Raw genomic sequence first — 21016 nt, forward strand, 5'->3', positions numbered from 1 at the left:
TTTGTCATCTATGGCCTTTATTATGTTAAGGTACTTTCCTTCTATACCCATTTTGTTGAGAGTTTTTATCATAAATGGATGTTGGATCTTGTCAGAAGCCTTCTCTGCATCTATTGAGATGACCATATGGTTTTTATTCCTCGTTTTGTTAATGTAGCGTATCACATTGATTGATTTGCAGATGTTGAGCCATCCCTGTGTCCCTGGTATAAATCCCACGTATCATGGTGTATGATCTTTTTAATGTATTGCTGTATTCGGTTTGCCAATATTTTGTTGAGGATTTTTGCATCTATGTTCATCAGGCATATTGGTCTGTAGTTTTCCTTTTTAGTATTATCTTTGTCTGGCTTTGGTATCAGGGTGATGTTGGCCTTGTAGAATGTGTTGGGAAGTGTTCCATCTTCCTCTATTTTCTGGAGTAGTTTGAGGATAGCTAATAAATCTTCTTTGAATGTTTGGTAAAATTCTCCAGAGAAGCCATCTGTTCTTGGACTTTTATTTTTTGGGAAGTTTTTGATTACTGTTTCCATCTCTTTACTTGCGATTGGTCTATTCAGGTTCTCTATTTCTTCTTGATTCAGTTTTGGGAGGTTGTATGAGTCTAAGAATTTATCCATTTCTTCTAGGTTGTCCAATTTGTTGGCATAGTTTTTCATGGTATTCTCTTATAATCTTTTGTATTTCTGTGGTATCTGTTGTAATTTCTCCTTTTCTCATTTCTAATTTTATTTGTTTGAGCCCTCTCTCTTTTTTTCTTGGTGAGTCTAAGAGTTTGTCAATTTTGTTTATCTTCTCAAAGAACCAGCTCTTTGTTTCATTGATCCTTTCTACTGTTTTTTTGATTTCAGTTTCATTTATTTCTGCTCTGAGTTTTATTATTTCCCTCCTGCTGACTTTAGGCTTTGTTTGTTCCTCTTTTTCTAATTCTGTTAGGCATAGTTTGAGGTTGCTTATTTGGGCTTTTTCTTGTGTGTTAAGGTGGGCCTTTATTGCTATGAATTTCCCTCTCAGGACCGCTTTTGCTGCATCCCATATGAGTTGCTATGGTGTATTTTCATTTTCATTTGTCTCCAGATGTGATTTGATTTCTCCTTTTATTTCACTGATGATCCATTAGTTGTTTAGTAGCATGTTGTTTAATCTCCACAACTTTGTCACTTTCCTCGTTTTTTTCTTGTAGCTGATTTCTAGCTTCGTGGCGTTATGGTCAGAAAAGATGCTTGTTATGATTTCAGTCTTCTTAAAGTTATAGAAGCATGCCTTGTTTCCCAACATATGGTCTGTTTTTGAGAATGTTGCATGTGTGCTTGAGAAGAATGTGTAATCTGCTGTGTTTGGATGGAGTGCTCCATATATATGTATTAAGTCCATCTCGTCAAGTTTTTCGTTTAAGTTCATTATTTCCTTATTGACTTTCTGTCTGGATGATCTATCCATTGATGAAAGTGGGGTGTTAAGATCCTCTACTATTACTGTGTTGTTGTTAATATCTCCTTTTAGGTTTGTTTATAGTTGCTTTATGTACCTTGGTGCTCCTGTGTTGGGTGCATATATATTTAAAAGTGATATGTATTCTTGGTGGAGTGTCCCTTTTATTGTTATATATTGCCCCTCTTTGTCTCTCATTATCTGTTTTATCTTGAAGTCAACTTTGTCTGATATAAGTATGGCAACACCTGCTTTCTTTTGTTTGTCATTAGCTTGGAGTATTGTCTTTCATCCTTTCACTCTGAGCCTGTGTTTGTCTTTAGAGCTGAGATGTGTTTCCTGGAGGCAGCATATTGCTGGGTCTTGTTTTTTAATCCAACCCACCACTCTATGTCTTTTGATTGGAGAGTTCAGTCCATTTACATTTGGGATAATTATTGATATATGAGGGCTTATTGTTGCTGTTTTATTGCTCATTTTCCGGTTCTTTTGCATTTCTTTTGTTTCTCGTCCTGTGTGTTTCGAACTTCAGTTTGGTAGTTCTGTATGGGGGTTCTCTTAATTTTCTCTTTATTTATCATGTGTGACTCTGTTCAAATCATTTGTTTAGTGGTTACCATGAGGTTTGTATAAAAAAATCTCGTGGATGTGATAGTCTGTTTTTTGATGGCCTCTTATTCCCTTAGACTAAATTGATTTGATCCCTTTCCTCTTCCCATTCTAAGTTATTCTTGTCACATCTTATTCTTTCTTGTGTTGTGAGTTTGTATTTAAAGTGATGAGCTTATATTTATTTTTGGTGTTTTCCTTCCCTTGATCTTTGGTTTTATAATTGTTTGCTAATCTATTCTGATAGAGAGCTGCAATTTTTCTGGTTTTGTCAACCTATTTTCCTCCTTGTTCAAAACTTTGAATCCTCTTTCTCTTTTTTTGCTCAGGGATGAGGGCCTTCTTGAGCACTTCTTGTAGTGGGGATCTTGTGGCATTGAACTCCCTTAGCTTTTGTTTATCTGGGATAGTTATTATTTCTCCATCATATCTGAAGGATATTTTCGCTGGGTAGAGTATTCTTGGCTGAAAGTTTTTGTCCTTCAGAATTTTGAATATGTCATTCCACTCTCTCCTAACCTGTAAAGTTTCTGTCAAGAAATCAGCTGAGAGCCTGATAGGAATTCCTTTGTACGTTATTTTTTGTTTTTGTCTAGCTGCCCTTAATATTTTTTCTTTGTCATTGACTTTTGCCAGCTTTACTACTATGTGCCTTGGAGAGGGTCTTTTCATGTTGATATGTTTAGGAGATCTGTTTATTTCATTCACTAGTATTTCCATCTCCTTCCCCAGGTTTGGGAAATTCTCAGCTATTATTTCTTTGAACAAGTTCTCTGCTGCTTTTTCCCTCTCTTCTCCCTATGATATTCTACCTGGAATACCTATAATCCTTATGTTGGATTTCCTAATTGAGTTGGATATTTCTTGGAGAGTTTCTTCATTTCTTTTTAGTCTTAGTTCTCTTTCCTCCTCCCTCTGGAGCATTTCTGCATTGCTGTCCTCAATATTGCTAATTCTTTCCTCCATATTGTCAGCCAGGATGCTTAAGGCTTCCAGGTTTGTCTTTATCTCGTCTATTGTGTTTTTCATCTCTAAGATTTCTGATTGGTTTTTCTTTATAGTTTCAGTCTCTTTTGTGAAGAAACTCCTGATTTTGTTGAATTGTCTATCTGTGTTTTCTTGTATTTGATTGAGATTTTTTATTTTTTAATTAGTTTATTCTTTTTTAATTAAAAAAAAATTTTTTTGTGAGGAAGATCAGCCCTGAGCTAACATCTGATGCCAATCCTCCTCTTTTTGCTGAGGAAGATTGGCCCTGGGCTAACATCCACGCTCATCTTCCTCCACTTTATATGGGACGCCGCCATAGCATGGCTTGACAAGCGGTGCGTCGGTGCGCGCTAGGCTCCGAACCTGCCAACCCTCAGGCCACTGAAGCATAGTGCGCACTTAACCGCCAGCCCCTCGTTGAGCTTTTTCATGATGGCTATTTTGAATTCTCTGTCATTAAGGTTATACGTTTCTGTGCTTTTGGGGTTGATTTCTGGGTGCTTGTCATTTTCCTTTTGGTCTGGAGATTTAATATATTTTTGCATAGTGCCTGTCAGTGTTGGCTTATTTTTCCTCATAGTGAAAATATATGGTCGCAGTTTCCTCTTGCTGCCACTGGGTGGGGGTCAAGGGCTGTGTATTCTGTGTCTGCCTTGATGCGCATGTGCTCTGGTCAGCCCCCTGCTGAGCTGAGGCGCGGCTGAGCTGAAGTGTGGCTGAGCCAAGGCTGCTAGGGGTGACACATGGTAACAGCTGGGACTGGAGTGCAGCTAGGCTGAAGCAGCTGGGGCTCCGGGTGTGAGTGGCTTGAAGCAGCTGCAGCTGAAGCATGGCTGGGCTGAAGAAGCAGGAGCTGGAGCGCTGCTGGGCTGAAGAAGCTGGAACTGGAGTGTGGTGGGCCGAAGTTGCTGGCACCAAGTCATCTGGAGCCTGAGTGCAGCCAAGCTGAAGCAGCTGGAGCTGGGAGGTGGTCGAGACAGAGGAGCTGGGGCCAGGGTACAGTCGAGCCAGAGCAGCTGGGGCTGTGGCATGGTCTAGCCGGAGCAGCTGGAGCTGTGGCTCGGCTCGGTGGGGCCTGAGCTGCCGCCGCCTCTGGTATAGGGGTGTGGGCACACCCCACTGCTGATGGGGCTGGGGCACTGTGGGGTCACCGCTGTTGATGCCTGGGTGCCGGGGGGGCCACCACCTCTGGGGCTTGGGTGCTGGTGCACTGCTGCCGCTGGTGGGGCCTGGGCTCTGGGGGGTCACCGGCGCTGGTGCCCAGGTGCCTGGGGGCTGCTGCCTCTGGGGCCTCGGTGCAGGTGCGCTGCTACCGTCACTGGTGCCTGGGTGCCCGGGGGCCGCTGCCTCTGGGGGCAGGGCACGGGCACGCTGCCACCGCTCGTGGGGCCCAGGCGCCTGGGGGTCGTTGCCTCTGGTGGCGGGGCATGGGCATGCCGCCGCCGCTGCTGCTGGGGCCTGGGCGCCTGGGGGCTGCTGCCTCTGGGAGTGGAGCATGGTTGTGTTGCCGGTGCTGGGGGTTTGCTTCTGCTGGTGCCCCAGTGCCTGGGGGCCACTGCCTCTGGGGCTGGGGTGTGGGCGCACCACCACCACGGGTGCCAGGGCTTTGGTGAGCCGCCACCTCTGGGGCCAGGGCCGAGCTGAAGCGCCGCTGTACTGAGACTGCACAGCCACTGTGCTGACGTGCCGGACAGGCAGGCGGGTGGGGGAGGTGCACCTACTTTCCCTTTCTGGATTCCGGAGGTTTCTCACCTCACTGTCGCTCTCTGCTCTCCTGAGGGGCTGGCTTGTCGAAAATACCTTCACAACAGTTCTGCTCCCTCTGTAGGGGGATTCCCCATGGGCTGTGAGGGGTCTTGGAGAGTGCCGGCTTTCCTGTGGAGAGCCGCCCCTCCCCACTCTCTGAGAGCCGCGTGGTCTCAGTCTCAGGGGTCGCAGTCCTTGGGGAAGGAAGGGAGCTCCTCTCACCTCCTTCCACTTTCTCTGTGGATTCCAGCACCTCAGCCTTTGGCTGCCTGGGTGCCTCAGACGTACCCTGTGTTGTGTGAATAGCTTCTTTTGAAATACGAATGTCTTTTTGTTGTGTCTTAGAGGGGGAGAGTTCAGTGGGGGAAGCTCACTCTGCCATGATGCTGACGTCACCCCTGTGTGGTCTCTTTTTACAGTTTCTGTCTATTTACTGACATTCCATATTTGTTCGGACGTTGTTCTCTTGGTTTCCTTGAGCTCTTTGAGCATATTTGAAACAGTTTGAAGTCTTTGTCTCGTAAGGACAATGTCTCGGCTTCCTCGGGGACCGTTTCTGTCAATTTCTTTATTTCCTGTGAACGTGCCATAACTTTCTGCTTCTTTGTATACCTTGTAATTTTTTTGTTGAAAATTGGACATTTTCAGTATTATAATGTGGTAACTCTGGAAATCAGGTCCTCTCCCTCCCTAGGTGTTTGCTGTTGTTGCCTGTTGAAAACTAGTCATCCATTTATTTAGTGACTTTTTCCAAAGACTGTATTCCTTGTTGTGTTTGGTCACTGAGGTCTCTGTTGCGTTATGTCATCAGTTAGCCAGTGACCTAACAGAGGTTTCCTTAAATGCTGAAATTTAGTAGCGTCTTTCTTCACTAAGCGTTTCTTTGGTTGTTATAAGTTTTTGATTAGATTCTAGAGTTCTGAAAAAGTTCATTCTGTCAGTTTTTGCCAGCTTAGTGGTTATTTTGGTGGAGGGTCTGATTTGTGGAGCTCCCTACTTTGCCATGTTCTGTGACATCATCCAAAAGCTAGCATTTGAACAGCGTGTTAGCACTAGTCTGGGTCTTCGGAGAAGAAGCAAGTGCCAAGACAGGATTGAATGTGCGGGGATTTTATTAGGGAAATGCCTGTGAGAGACAAATGGGGGGGGCATCCGAGAAGACTGGCAGAGCCACTGTCTGACCGCTAGTACTGTGGGGCGGGGGTGGGTGGTGGTGGGATCCTTGAGGGCCGAGTGGTCTAAGGAAGAGGTTTGGCAAGGCGTGGGGAGGTCCTTGAGCCAAAGTCAGCCACAGAGGCATTCCCATCACCCTGGAAGAGGTTGCACTGGTGTGGCTGCTGTGCTCCCCGCTGGTGGAGCCGCTGCGGGGTGCTGGGGTCAGCCTGCTCCTGTGGGTGGAGCCTGGCAGTTTGCAGAGCACTGACCTTTTCTGACCTTGTCTCTGCCCACAGGCCCGTGTGCCTCAGTTCCTTGGGAGGGGTCCTACTCTCTGAGCTCCAGGCGCAGTCTGGGCACTTTCCCTTCTCCTGATTACCTATGCTTCCCTGATTTTCAACCTTTGTGCAGTTTTGAGCTGTTGGACATTCCAGTCTGTAAGAAAAGTGAGGACCTAGCAAGACACCTTTGACTTAGTACATGGAGTGCTTGTTCTGTCTTTCTGTATTAAAACGTTTTTCTCCTTAAGCAAGTGTGTGTTCAGGCTTCATTTAACACCCCACCCCTGCCCTCCCTCCCTAACAAGTGTGGCATTTTGGTCAAAGGTTAAAACTGGTGATAGGGGGCTGGCTCGGTGGCGCAAGTGGTTAAGTGTGTGCTCTCCGCTGTGGCGGCCCAGGGTTCACCGGTTTGGATCCCGGGCGTGCACCGACACACCTCCTGTTAAGCCATGCTGTGGCGGCGTCCCATATAAAGTAGAGGAAGATGGGCACGGATGTTAACCCAGGGCCAGTCTTCCTTAGCAAAAAAGAGGAGGATTGGCATCGGATGTTAGCTCAGGGCTGGTCTTCCTCACGAAAAAAAAAAAAACTGGTGATGGGGGTGGATCACCATGGGCCCCTGGTAAGACTGTTTAGAAAGGTTATTGTCAGCATTTTTTTCCTTCAATGTGAATTCAAGGATCCTTTTAAAAATTTTTTTTCAGCTTTATTGAGATATATAGTTCACCTAACATTTAATTCACTTGTTTAAAGTATATAATTCAATGGTTTTGATACATTATGTTGTTTTTAAAAAACATTGTAGAATATATGTAACAAAAATTTTCCATATTGCCTATTTTTGTCTACAATCCAGTGGTAGTAACTACATTTACAATGTTGTACAACCATTATCATTATCTATTTTCAAAACTTCATCATCCCAAACAGAAACTCTGTTCTGATTAAATACTAACCTCCCATTCCCTTCACCTAGTCCCTGGTAACCACTAATCTATCTGCCTCTATGAATTTGCTGGCTCTTGGGACCTCATATAAGGGGAGTTGTACAAGATTTGTCCTTTTGTGTCTGACTTATTTCACTTAGCATGATATCTTCAAGATTAATTCGTGTAGCATGTGTCAGAACTTCATTCCTTTTTATGGCTGAATAATTTTTTTTTGTATGGAGAGTCCACATTTTTTTATCTGTCATCTGTCAGTGGGTACTTGGGTTATTTACATCTTTTGACTATTGTGCATAATGCTGCTATGAACAGTGGTGTACACGTATCTGAGTCCTCATTTTCATTTCTTTTAGGTGTATACCTAAGAGTGGAATTGCTGGGTCATATGGTAATTCCGTATTTAACTTTTTGAGGGTTTATCACTTTTTGTATGTAAGTTAGAAACTTAAGCTCTTAAGTTGGGTCATATGTGAATGCAGAAAGGTAGTACAGTTAAAAAATTAGCAAGACTGGTTTTTTGTTACACAGATCTAGGACTCCATTGTGCTTTTAAAGAAACGAAGGGCCTACTGGTTCCTGTGGCTTTTGTGTTGCCTGTGACCTTTGGAGGAATTGTATCAGGAGGGTGGAGTTTGCAAAGGGGTCAGTCTTCACGCTGCAGGTGCACACAGTTCCGCAGCGAAAATCCACAGGCAGCAATGGTCTCTGCCTTCCCCGTGAGCTTGGAGGTGAGCGTCTCCTTGGTGGCGAGGTGGCTCACAGCCTGCACTGTTGCCGTCGTTAACTGTCTCTGATTCCTCTTCTTGTCCCTTGAGATGCTTTTGGGTGAGCTATAAAACATACAGTTCTCAGAATCTTTGGGCCCTTGACATGAAAGGTCTGTGTTCTTGCATGTGTAAAGCACGAGATGAGAGCTTGTCTGTAGAGTGCGAGACCTCAGGTCCTGAGCCTGGAGCACGGCCTCTGATGTATGGTTCTGCTTTCTGCAGGGTGTTGACTTGCGGAAGGTAGAGGTATCCTATTTTTGTTCTTTGTCAAAACATATTGGTGTATAGAGATAGAAGAATCCAGGAGTGCTAGTGAAGGCTGCACGCGTGTTCATCGGTTTTGCGTTGTAACAGCGTACCTTTTGGGTTAATGGCATGTGGTTGTCAGAAGGCACACCTTGGATTGGGTCCCAGGGCCTCACATGGCCACCTTGGTGCTTTAGAGGCACTTGGTAACAGCAGCCTCCTGTACACCTTAAAGGAATTGTGACAAATTCTGCATCCCTTTTATGAGTTGATATCAGTGGTTTTATATAAATTTAACGTGTTGCAAAGCATATTATTTGCTGTCCTGAATAATGTCATTTTAAAATAAAACTTGTGCGTCACTCTTTTAAATATAGAGTCCAGTGGAATCCAGGTATCATAATCATTTGAAATTCTTCATCCTCCATTTAAAAATGCATGGGGCTGGCCCCGTGGCATAGTGGTTAAGTGCGTGCGCTCTGCTGCGGCCGCCTGGGGTTTGCATCCCGGGCGCACACTAATGCACTGCTTGTCAAGCCGTGCTGTGGTGGTGTCCCATATAAAGTGGAGGAAGATGGGCATGGATGTTAGCCCAGGGCCGGTCTTCCTCAGCAAAAAGAGGAGGATTGGTGACAGATGTTAACTCAGGGCTAATCATCCTCACAAAAAATAAATAAAAAAAAAAACGCTTAGACGAGTTCTTTATAGGAATTTTATCCTTCGTCTCCTTGAACCCATATTTCCATTTACTTTTCCCAGAGAATTTTTTCCTAATGTAATGTATTTCTGTGCTTAAGGATCTTTTATTGACCTCCCTATCATGTCTCTTCAACAAGAGGCTGTCTATGAGTGGAAACTTGGTTACATTTTGTACGGCTATAAGGTGCTGTGTATTTAACGTTTTTTCCAGGTTGAGTTTTTAAAGAATTAATTCTTAGTACAAAGTTGATCAAAACAGCAGAAAATAATATCTTACTGAAATGCAGCTGTTAACAAGATGGATTTTTAGTTCAGGCTATCTTTTGGTGGGTAGTGCTTGTATCTAGAATGAGGCAAGGCTCCACGTCCATTTTTTATTAAAAAATTTTTATTTAGACATTTTATTTTCAGCTCTAAGTGCTGAAAGGTCTTGTTACGTGTAGATACAGCTGGGAGCAGCAGGCCTGCTGCTCTGGCTGCCTTGGTTCTTTGAGCGCTGTTGGATGGCTCTGTGAGGACCCCCTCCGTTCTAGTGAAAGTGACGAGGTGAGCACTAGCTGGCTCGCAGGGGGATTTCTCACCTGGTCTCTAGAGTGATCCATCCTCAGCACCACATCACTGTGGCCAGTGGCCCCTGGGTGACACTCCGGGCAGCGTGTTGGGTGAGAGATGCCCTCAGAAAGTGGGAGGAAGGGCTGCTGTGAAAGGGGACGTGGAGAGGGGGCTGGGGACACCTGGCAGCTGTTTCCCAGGCAGCGGTTTTAGGATTGGAGGCCCTGCAGGCTGACTTTCCAAAAATGCCCTGAGGCCTGAGACCTGGGATGTCCTCGAGTCGCCCCAGGGTGACTGCACTAGTTCACAGCACAGCACATATAGGTACACTCCCACACTCACACTTTACACACATGCACATGCTCACGTGTGCACACACACACAGACACACTCTTTCTCAGTTTGTTTTAATTGCTGCCTCAACGCTGTTCTCTTTGGCATTGAGTTTATTGTGGCAAAATACTCTGAAGTATAACAGAGTTTATATTTGTCTCATTTTATGTATTTTTAAAGTTCACTTATGAGTTTATTGGAAAATTAACAATATATACATCATTTTAGGAAGTGGAAAATGAGGCTGAGTCAGAAAATTCACTGTAACATTATAAGGAAATGAAATACATTGATAATAGCTTCACCAGTGATACATTTTCCCTAATGGAAATAAATTATGTGTATAAATAGCCTCTTGATGTTTATGTATTGTTCAGTCATAACAAATCACAATGTGTTTACACACAGCACTTTAATGCTAGTGCTGAAAATGTTTTTTCTTGGCATTTTTTTTAGTAATTGTTACTTCAAAACACACAGATTTAATAGAAAAACAGTTAAAACAATTTGTTCTAGTGCTAAGATATTTATAAGAAAAGTATTTTTAAAAGATTTCCTATAAGATGGCTTACACCTAAAAGTTACCTTTTAGTCCTGCACATTTCATTTGGCATTTTACAAAAACGAAAGCCAGTCTTTAACTCATCAGTCTTAGAGTATGTCATTCAAATATTTTTACAACCAAAAGTAGAAGCACCTTTTAACATTTATGCTTAATATTTATAATAACTGAATTGCAGCTTTTGATTTTTAGAAGGAAAAAGAAGCTGCATTGTAAAAATTGACCATATGAGAAGGTGAAGCTGCTGTTGAGGACTTGCTTCTGTCACGAGTCCCGAGCAGCTCAGAAGGCGTGTTCTTGGGAGAGCCAGGCACTTAAGACACCCGTGTTCTTTTCCGCAGGGTGAACACTCGGGCCGTGTCACTCGGCTTCATCTTCTTAGTGCCTTGCTGGGACTTCCCTGCGTCCCTTGGGCTTGTCCTCTTTTGCCCTTTGGGCCGGAGGTCACACTGAGCCGTGTGGCTTTCTATGGCACTGAGGGTGGGCGAGTCTTGTTGGCAGGCAGACTCCTGGGCCACAGGCTTCCCATCGCCTACCTGGACCTTCTCCGGGCTGTAGGCTGCCAGCTGGCAGAGGGCCACAGCCGCTGTCTGCTTCTGCTCGTCACCGCTGTCGGCTGCTCGCACATCCTGGGCCTTCCCTGTGGGGCTCATCGATGGAGCCTCATCAGAGTTGAGGCCATTTTGGTTTGTCTCAGTGTGGTCTGGCCCATCTCCAGAACTTTCTGTCTTAGTCTCTTGAGCGGCAGCAGCAGCTTCTGTGTCTCGTGGTGGACTGTGAAAGGAAGGCCTCGGGGTCAGGGCATTGCAGGGGTCCTTCACTGAGAGGTTCAGAGGCACATCTTGCAGATCTGGGAAGTCTCTGTACACAGGGTCGTGAGCGGCTGACAGTCGCGTCTCTGGTTTCTTGGAGAGGTTTAGCGGGGTGATCCTGGAGCTGTCCTCTGGGCTGGAAGGCGCGGCCTCCCTGCCGTGAGAGGCGCTTCCTGTCTGAGCTGGAGGGTCGGTGTTCACAGCATCGAGCCTGGAAGAGGCAAAGAGAAGCTTAATAGGAACCTTGCTTAGAAGAGCTACCATGTGAGGCATTGTGAGCAAGTATAAGCTCGGCTAGTTGAGCACAACCAGAGACATTACTTGGAGGTTTTGAAAATGAAACTTTCTTACCTTTCTGGAGACTCGTCTCTGTCTTCTGCAGCCTGGGAATGTGGGTGCTCTGTGTTTTTTTTGATGGGCCTGAAGGCTGTGAGGCTCTGTTCAGGTTGATGGAGCCTGCCCAGGGCGCTTGAGGCCAGCTGGTCCGAGAGGCCACACAGCCCAGTACATGGCTGGCTTGTCTGCGTGAAGTTGGTGGGACTCGGCCTTCCTGGGGAGCCTGTGGCTGCGCTCCCTGCACGCGGGCTCATTTTGGTCCCTTCTGTGTCCCTCCGCCCATCTTTGGAAGGGTCTTTAGCCTCAGGAGTTGGACTCTCTTTCTCAAACTCTGTGTGTGTTTTGTGGGAGTTGGAAGGGTTTAACTTGGATGGACTCGACGCCGGGTAGACCAGAGCAGCTTCTTCCAATAGGTGAGAGCTTTGGTCTTGTGAAATACCAGTAATGGGTGGGAGTCTGAGACCATAGGAGGAGAACGCAGACTCTGGTCTGTAAAATCCATAAGGAATCGGCAGACTGGAGTGATGCTGCTGGAAAAATCTGTAATGATCATATGTCGATGGAGTTGGGCTCAAATGCTTAGGGATTGGCCCGGGGTGAGGCAGGAAACGCCGTTGGTCTTGGGCCCCATAGACTGCGAGCAGGGCGGCGTCGCACTCAGGCGAGTTCCCGGCCAGCAGGTAGGGTGAGTAGATGGTGGCCAGTCCGTGCTCTGTGTAAAAGTGAGGCGGGTACTCCGGGATTGTGGGGTGCACGTAAGGGGAAATGGCACCAAACCCCTTTGTAGGGGGGATTTTATGTGGAAACTCAGGCGGGAGGAAAGGTGAGCCAGCTTTCCATGGGTAGCCAGGAGCGTGGAATGCAGACTTAGTGTGGAAGGAGGTGGCCTTGGCGCTGGGCGTGGGCAGTGGCAGCACTGCAGGAGCCTCAACATGCTCTGGGCCTTTCAGTCTCTGCTCTCCAACTGGAACAAATGCCGAAGGCCGAACAACGCCTTCCAGGGCGGGTTGGGTGCCCATGGTGGCTTCTGGAGCTGGACTCAGGGGCGCTGCTTCCTTGAGGAGAGCAGGCTTCTGTCCTGGGCACTTGTGGGGCCCACACGCGTGCAGGTCCAGATTTTCCTTGACATCGTCCTTGGCAAGGGCGTGTTGAAGCTTGGTGTCCAAGTGTGAGAGCCTGTTTGTGATGGACTTGGAGGAGGCGGGCTTCGCTGTGGAGTCTGGCTGACTGGTTTGCTTAGAGTCTAAAGAGCTGGATTTGGGGCACTTGGGAACGCGATCTTGCTCTGATACTAAAGTAATGGAGTTTTTACAGAGACCGTACTTCATGTGATTAAAGAGATGTGACTTTTCATTGCAAGTAAAGGGACATTGGAAACACTTATACTTGAAGGGTTTTCCCGGAGGCCTTGGGATATAATGCGGCTTTTTTGGTTTCCGCTCTTTGAGAAGACTCATTTTCCTTTTTATGGGCCTGGCTCAGGTCTTAGCGGGCTGGTCACTGCTGGCTGCTGTTTACCTCACACTTGGTGGTTGAGAAGTCGTGTCACCACTTTTCCTTTGCTTTTCTTTCTGAGCAGTTTTGTTTGAAGCCAGCTCCACTTGCTGCAAGTCTGACGAGGAAAGTCTCGCTTGTTTGGGGACAGGATCTGCAATGGAGGAACAGAGCCTTAGTCAGGGTCCTGGCTTAATGGGCTAAGGAAGGACTAGCCTGTCCTCACACAGACCCCTGAGGAACTGAGGCTGCAGAAGGGGTAACCACTCTCATTGGTGCAGGTATGAGGTGAGCATCAACTGCCCCTGGCTCGTAACCCAGCTGCCAACTCCCTGGGTGGTTTCTGTTTTCTCAAGTCTGACCTGAAAGAATTACCTTGGGGCCAAGAGGAGTGTGGAGTGTTTAGTGTCAATTCTGAGAATTCCTGTAATTCTCTGAGTTTTGGGAACCTTTGTCCTGTGATCTGAGGCCGCAGATGCCAGGAAGGTTGTGGCTCAAGGAGCTTGAGTGACCGCCAGGACCCGCGCCCCCATCCGTGTCCACAGAGTTTCTGGACTGGGTCCTGTCACAGCGTGCCGGTCTATGACAGGAGGCCCATGTTTGTGCGTGTGCGCCACGCATTCACACTTACGTTCACTCAGAACCCTGAGGGTCCCCACTCCTGGCCTCCCAGGCTTACAGGAGGTCTCAGCCCGGGTTTCCTTCCAAGGCTGCTCTGCACACCCTGGGGCTCTCCCTCTGCGTCATGACCGAAGCTGAGAACACAGACCTAAGATCTGGGATCTCGCGTGGCTTAGGCGCAGCTGTCTGTCCTGGACCAGCCCTTGGAGTGACTGTCTAGAGAAAGCCTGTGGGTGGAGAAGTCTGGAGGGGAGGGGTGAGGAATAAGGCCCGCACTGTAATTTGCATAAAAAAGGTAAAAAGCAAAAGGTCTTTAGCTTCTAAATATTTTCAGATGGCTTAAAAATGAAGTTAAAAGGAAATGATTGAACAAAACTGTTTCCAGTTGCAGTTCTGCTTTCTAGAATGAGCAGAGATGGTCAGTCGTGAGTCCTGTGAGATTTCATCTATAAAGCATCACCTTCTGGACACTGGGTGGCTAAAACATTCATCTGGAAAGCAGCCTTTTAAAAATAGAGAAATACGTATGGGAACTCTAAGAGACTCGTTTTCACAGAGCAACGTAGTGACGCAGTGAAAGACACCTCTGTCGCTGCGCCCCACGTGGGGATGAGGGAGCGGGGAGTTTGCAGGAGGCGGCGTGAAAGCTGGGGGAGTGGAGTTGTGACTTGCACTTGGATATCTTAAACTCTAAGAAAGCTGTCTGATTTTATTCTCAGCAAACTGGTCTCTCTACTCATTTATTCATATTTCTTAAGAACACAACCCTCCTCCCCCCTCCAAACTGCCCCTGTTAATCATCTATTTTATCATCTCGTTCTTTCAGAGACATGTTTATTCACTAGTAGGTGTTTTGGGTGGAAAGGAGGGCTCTGCTGATGCCTGTGGCCTTTTGCTGTGAGCAGGGGTCTCGAGGCACGTATTTTGGATGAGAAATGAGATTTTTGGCTGCCCCATAAGTGGGGAGAGGGGGTCACTGGCCCCACTTTGGGGTGCTCATTGGCAGGGTGTTGGGTATTCAGAGCCAGGCCCATGGACCTGGTGCCTGGGCTCTGTGCCTTCCAGCGGGCCCAGCCCTCTCCTCCTCTCCCACCGTGTGCGGCCGCAGGAGCTACAAGGCAGTGTCAGAGCCCAGCAAATGAAACATGTAATCATAGCTTTGCGTCTTTCTAATTTCCCCTCTTATTAAAGGAGAAAATGTGAAATAATTCTTTATGAATTCAGTCCATACCTTGAGGGGCAGATGTGCTCTGGGCTATAAGAGCACGATTTCCTTGCCTCCCGTCAGGAAGTGATTCCAGCCAACGCTGGGCCAGCTAGATAAGTCAGCGGGGCCTGTGCTGGCACGTCTCATTGTGCTCCCTGGTTCTGAAGGCGTGAGAACCTCTGCAAGTCAGGTTCCCATGATTGTATAGGATATGTTATGGCAGAGGTCTGAAAACTGATGATTTCATCAGGAGCTGGAAGCACCATGATCAAAATGATGACAGTTGCAAAACGTTTATCAGGTGTGAGCCCAGAGCCCTAGCGAAGCCAGGAGCAGACGCAGGCACATTACCTCAAGCGTCTGAAATGCGAGCTCAGATGAACAGAAACTTCCCTTGGGATTTGGGAGAATGATGATGTTAGTTTTAGAAGCAGTATTATTTAATATTGCTGATACTTTTAGACAAAAATATAAATAAACCCATGTTGACTAAGTTTTCTCAAAGGTTTATAGGAGGCAAATTATATGTAAGTTATCACAGTATTACCCAAAAGAATGATTTGGAGGGCCGGCCCCGTGGCTTAGCGGTTAGGTGCGCGCGCTCCACTGCTGGCGGCCCGGGTTCGGATCCTGGGCGCGCACCGATGCACTGCTTCTCCGGCCATGCTGAGGCCGTGTCCCACATACAGCAACTAGAAGGATGTGCAGCTGTGACATACAACTATCTACTGGGGCTTTGGGGGAAAAAATAAATAAATAAATAAAATTAAAAAAAAAAGAAAGCAAAATATTAAAAAAAAAGAATGATTTGGAAAATAACTACTTTTATGTTAATATGTACTTTTTTTAATCAAGTGATGTTGTACCTAAAGTTTTGGTCTGAACTATTTGTTTTTTGGTCAGTTAGCTTACGAGGACAGTAAACAGGCTTTCAGGGGTACCTTCCTTGGTGCCGGCATTATAGGGGCTGAGAGTGTTCCGGGGTTTGATTTTTGGCAGGGAAACCTGTGATGGAGTCACAGTAGTTTCAGTAACTTTGGGTAAACTGACCTGTCAGGGTTGCACAATTCATCACTAATTAAAACAAGGGAGCACAGCTGCTTCAGATGCTGACGGAGATGGGCAGATGTAGCTCACTCAGCTATAAAAACGCAGTAATGCCAAAGGAATAAGTGGGATAAAATTGAGGCTTTTGTAAACTCTCGATAGGACAGCCTATAGAGTGAAGATGTCAGTCTGCGAGTTCTGCTCCTGCCCTAGTGAGCTTTACAAGGATGAAGGAACTACAACTGACCGCCTGGCACCTCGTCATTCTTGCTGTCTGTGGGGACAGGTTTGTGACAGTCTCTGCCTGGTCAGTTTATACTTGCTGGGCTTGGTGCTCACTGGCAGCTGCTCGTGTTAAATATTCCAAAAAAGGATATTGTTGCCAAAACAATCTGATCCAGAACTCTCAGTGTTTGTAATAAGTTTGGATTTGCATCCAGAGGTGAAGTTTTTCCTAAAGGTGGTGAGAGAGGTGTCGCACGCGTCCTTCCCGGGAAGGCCCGTTTCTGTCTTAGTACTGTCTGGAGAGCTGTGCGTGCAGCGAGGTGTTAATAAGGCAGGACCCCTTCGGTTTGGCTTTCAGTGGAGAACTGCAGTGTTAGCGTGTTTTAAAGTTCAGACGTGAACTTAACCCTAAAGGAGGTTTATGTGACACGGTGTGTTACCCTGCTTTCACTTCCCACTTGATCTGGGAAGGGCTGGGAGCCCTGCGTCTCACGCGCCTTCCCGCCAGGGGCATTGAAGTATGGGGAGCAGGGTCTGCTCTTTGCCTGCTTCTGAGGGCAGCTGGTTAACTGGGCCTTTCCCTCCACTGCACTCCCTCTGCGCCAGGGGGAGTCCGCCAGCTCGCACCGCGATCTCCCTCTCAGAATCAGTGTACACTAAGCAGCCAGTGTATACAGCGTCCACACTGAGGGGCGAAGGACGCCGTGCAGTGGCTTTAAGGCACGCACAGGGCCCTGGGTGAGCTTTCACAGAGGGCTTCCTGCTTTATTTAAAGGTGTCCCTTTTGTTGCTTTTCAAGCATTTTAAACACCTGCTTGTATTCAGCTGATTTACTTTTTTGCCTGTGGCAAGTGCCATGAGCTGGAGCTGTCGCTGGCTGCTGCATTTCTCCTGGTGCAAGGCTCCGGCTCACAACACCAGGCGGGCGCTGGCATAACTGCCCACACAGGCTTTGAACAGCTTGTGGTTTCGGTCAGCCACAGGGCTTTGTGTGCTTGCTTTTGAAGCACTAAATTGCCAGTGCCCTGTCTCTCGATAGGTTCTTAAGTGTGGACAATTAATGTTGTTGCCAGTTGTTAGGATAATCGTGAGAGGCTGGCATATTCAAAAAGTTTCTAAGGAGTTTGAACTCTGAAAAGTAGACAGGACAAAGATATTTTTTGAGCTTTGATAGGACACAATAGAGGTAATTATAGCTTAACTTTATAGGACATTGCTGTGACGGGCTGGGTAACTATGCTTGTCATGCGTATTAACCTGTGAACTGAAATAATGCTGTAATATTCCTTTTGGTGGTGTCCAGCTGTCTGGCAAAGAGCCTCATCAGGTAGAACGTTTTGAAGGGCATGCTATAATTACAATATTGTGATGTGGCGTTATTGCATAACTCAAGGACACACCATTGTCGCCTACCCACTGGGGTGTCGCAAGAACAAGATTTGTGAGTTTTACTCCAATTGAGCTTTTCCAGTGATTAACCACCACTCCCTCCCAGACTTTCGGTTCTTTAAAATGAAAGATAAACTTCAGGACAACCATGACCTAGGGAAAAAGACAGTTTTCTGGAATATAATTTGGAAGAATGGACCTAGAAAAACAACAGAGGCTCTTTCTAGTTTCAGCCGGAGACCCTGAGTTACAGACATAAGCCCTGGACAGTGAACGACACAGCTCTCAACGCGGCGCAGCGTGTCAGCCCAGCCACAGATCCCAAAACGTCTCCCTTGTTTATCCTTAAAAACCAGTGTAAAGCATCGGAAGGACTTTGTTACTGCAGCGTAAAAATTAGGATGACAAATGTAGACAGAATTTGCTTAAATGAAGTCTGACTTTGGTCAGTCTTAGCCAATAATTTATTCAATAATTGTTCTCATACAGGTTTATGAGAAACTTTCTATGGGGAAAAACCCCTTTTTGTATATATAAGGATCCTCTTTGGTTAAGGTTTTTTTTTGGTAAGCTTATGTCAAAATAGTACTTATTTTTTAACTTTCAAAGGTTTTAAAATTAAAGCAACTATAAATTAAAATCAGCAACTATCTAATCACATATGTATGTGTATGATCCTTTTATGTTGAAATTTATTGTAGTTTATTTTTAAGGTGAGGAAGAGATAAGCAATAATATAAATTTGAGTTTTAGTTTAAATTTTATGAATTTTATGGTAGAAATGAGAGCTTAATTTCCAAATAAACTTGTTTATACTTTTAGAATAAGGTGTAAGCCTTGTTAAAAGTTTTGTAATAATGGTCTCCACTCTAGCGATGCACCTGCTGGGTCCTGAGGTAATCCTCAGAACAGATCTAGGCAGATCAGACACCAGGCAAGTGATCCACTGAGCCAGAGAGTTTTAGATACAGCCGAGAGTAGTTTTCAAGGAAAACTTGAATTTGAGAAGAAATCGTAGGTACTTACCAGAGGCGGGCAGTGTGGGAGCCGTGCGGTCGCGGAGCCGTGGCGGTCGCTGCCGGTGCCCAGGGAGCAGGACCTGTTCTCACGCTCGCTCCTCGCTGAAACTGGAGCCGGCTGTTCCAGTGGGCGGGATTTAAGTGTAGGAGTCGAGCCCTCAGGGCACAGAGATGCACCTGATATTCCTCCTGCCCGCAGCTACGATTCATGTGTTTGCACCCACCGAGCTGCTTCGGAGCAGCGTCACCACTGGCCCGGCCAGCTGAGTGCCACTTCTGTGCCTCACGGAAGCTCCCGGCTTCAGTCTCGTGGATGCCATTTTAGTGCTGCCCTGGCATTCTTGGGCTAGAGGGGTCGTGTTCCCGGTTAGAATGGAGAGTTCTAGGGTGGAGGTGACTCGGATAAAGGTTTGGTATTGTAATAAAGACACCATGTGTGAGACATACCTGTAGACGCTCCAGCAGATGTGGGTAGCAGCAGGGAAGCACATCCTCCCCTGGCGGGGCTGACACTCATAGAGTCCTTGCCTTGAAGGGCCTGGACGGGCCTCTCGCCCTTCACCTCGTGCCTGGGGATTGGGGAATCCTTGTCCGTAGTCCTCCTTGAGAGCAGGGAGGGAGAGAGACAGCCTCAGCTGCCTCACCGCAGGGACCTGCTGTTGCACGCCTGAGACCAGTGCCGGGCTTGCTGCAGGGCGGGCGGGACCTGTGCTGCCGGTGGCAGTGGGCTCTGCTCACTCTGGCACTGTCCTTTTTTTCTTTTTTATAAATAACTGAGACACTTAATTTTTGAGGCAGTTTGTCCCCCTCCTTGCTTCACCTGCCTGCTGTTCAACCTGTGGCTGTCTCCCTGCTGTCAGGGAGGCTGGTCTATGGTGTCAGTTTGGGGACAGGGAAAGGAGATGGTATCAGGTGGGCTCAGGCCCCTGTCATGTGTGGTGTGCCTGGCATGGTGGTGCGGGGTCAGGTTTGCCAGGACAGATGCTGGATTTTTTTCAATTTAAGACTTAAGGCCCAGTGGCACAGTGGTTAAGTTTGCACGTTACGCTTCGGTGGCCTGGGGTTTGCCAATTTGGATCCTGGGCGCAGACCTACACACCACTCATCAAGCCATGCTGAAGTGGTGTCCCACATAGAGCAACTAGAAGGATATGTAACTGTGACATACAAGTATCTACTTTGGGGAGAAAAAAGGAAAAAAGGAGGAAGATTGGCAACAGATGTTACTCAGGGCCAATCTTCCTTAAAAAAAAAAAAAAAGACTTAAGATTTTACCTGGCTTTACCTTCATATTGAATTCTTTTAAAAAAAGTTTTTAGTTAACTTTTGTCCAAATTAGACATCCATATAATTTAAAGAGTGAAAACAGTTCTGTAAATCTTGTCACAAAGAACAGTGGTTCCCTGCTGTTCCTCTTACTTATTGCTGGATAATAAGTTGCCCCAAAACTTAGCAGCTTGAAACAACTACTGTTTCGTTACGTCTCATGTTCTCATGGGCCGGGAGTTGGGTCAAGCTCAGCGGGCGGTTCCTGTGTCCTGTGGGCGTGAGTGGGCACTGGTGGTACTGAGCTGCAGGTATGCTGGTCTGGAGGGTCCAGGTGGCTTCACTCACCTGCCTTGTGTCCAGAGGGGACGGCTGGGCCCCCTCTTCTCTCTGTAGTCCCCTCCAGAGGCCTCTCCAGGAGGGTGGTCAGCCTTACCCAGCTCAGGACTCCTGAGAGAGCAAAGTGGAAGCTTCTAGTCCTCAGCACGGTGAGGCTGTCTGACCTCACTGGCCCGGACTCAAGGGGAGGCTGGGAGAGGGGCCTTTCCCACTCTCTCCGCCCAGGAGTGCCACTCAGACCTCTCCTCAGCTGAGTGTTTGGTATTTACCTCTGGTTGTGAGTGTCGTCTGTTGCCCTCCCTTTGTGGGAAGCGAGAGCTTGGCTGTTTGGCTCCTCCACCTCCACATCTACCTTCCCCCGTCCTACGCTCTCTCTACCTCTCTCCTGTGTCGGGAGCCCTCCTCCTGGACCCACATCGTCTTCTCTCTTGGGCTGATCCTTTATTTTGGTGTGGAGCACATCCCTTTTGTGGGCTCCTGAGAAAGTGTGGAGAGGCAAGTTTCTGGAGACCCTGACTGATGGAAAATGTCTTCCACCTGGTTGGTAGTTTAGTGCAGAGCCGTAAGCTGGGCATCGTGGCCTGCAGAGCCATGAGGGGCCCCATGCGGCGAGCTTTTGGTGCTGCTGTGGAAAAGTTTGGTGCCATTCTGATTCCCGATTCTTTTCCCCCAACATTTAATATGAAAAATTTAAAACAGGAGTCGTAGGGCTCCAATCGTGATGGCTCCTGTACCCGAGGCCGGGCACCGCAGTGAGCCGGGTGCAGCTCTGCATTGTCACGGGTTCCGCCACACTCTTGCCCCCGCCCCCATCTCGTTTGCTGTGTTTCTGGGTCAGGCGCAGGTGTCACGGCGCTTCACCCTGGACCCTGCAGCAGGTGTGTCGCCAACTGGTCGTTTCCACTTCTTTTAAAGGTATGGTTGACGTTCAGTGAAGGGTGCA

At 47.1% G+C, this 21016-nt stretch overlaps 2 protein-coding genes across 8 annotated transcripts in view; one reads left to right on the forward strand and one right to left on the reverse strand.

The window, feature by feature from the left end:
- The window catches only part of TBCD (tubulin folding cofactor D), a 202786-nt gene that overhangs the window by 64362 nt on the left and 117408 nt on the right, over positions 1–21016 (forward strand). The gene's annotated exons all lie outside the window — the stretch shown is intronic.
- On the reverse strand, positions 9864–13148 carry ZNF750 (zinc finger protein 750). Its single transcript, XM_004432897.3, has 2 exons — positions 11482–13148; positions 9864–11341 (listed from the first exon to the last, which is right to left on the reverse strand). The coding sequence occupies exons 1-2, from the start codon at positions 12921–12923 to the stop codon at positions 10633–10635; spliced, it is 2151 nt and encodes a 716-aa protein (XP_004432954.1). The 5' UTR covers positions 12924–13148; the 3' UTR covers positions 9864–10632.

This window comes from Ceratotherium simum, chromosome 16, assembly GCF_057802395.1.
Source record: "Ceratotherium simum simum isolate JZ-2026a chromosome 16, ASM5780239v1, whole genome shotgun sequence".
In the NCBI taxonomy this organism is placed as follows: Eukaryota; Metazoa; Chordata; class Mammalia; order Perissodactyla; family Rhinocerotidae; genus Ceratotherium; species Ceratotherium simum.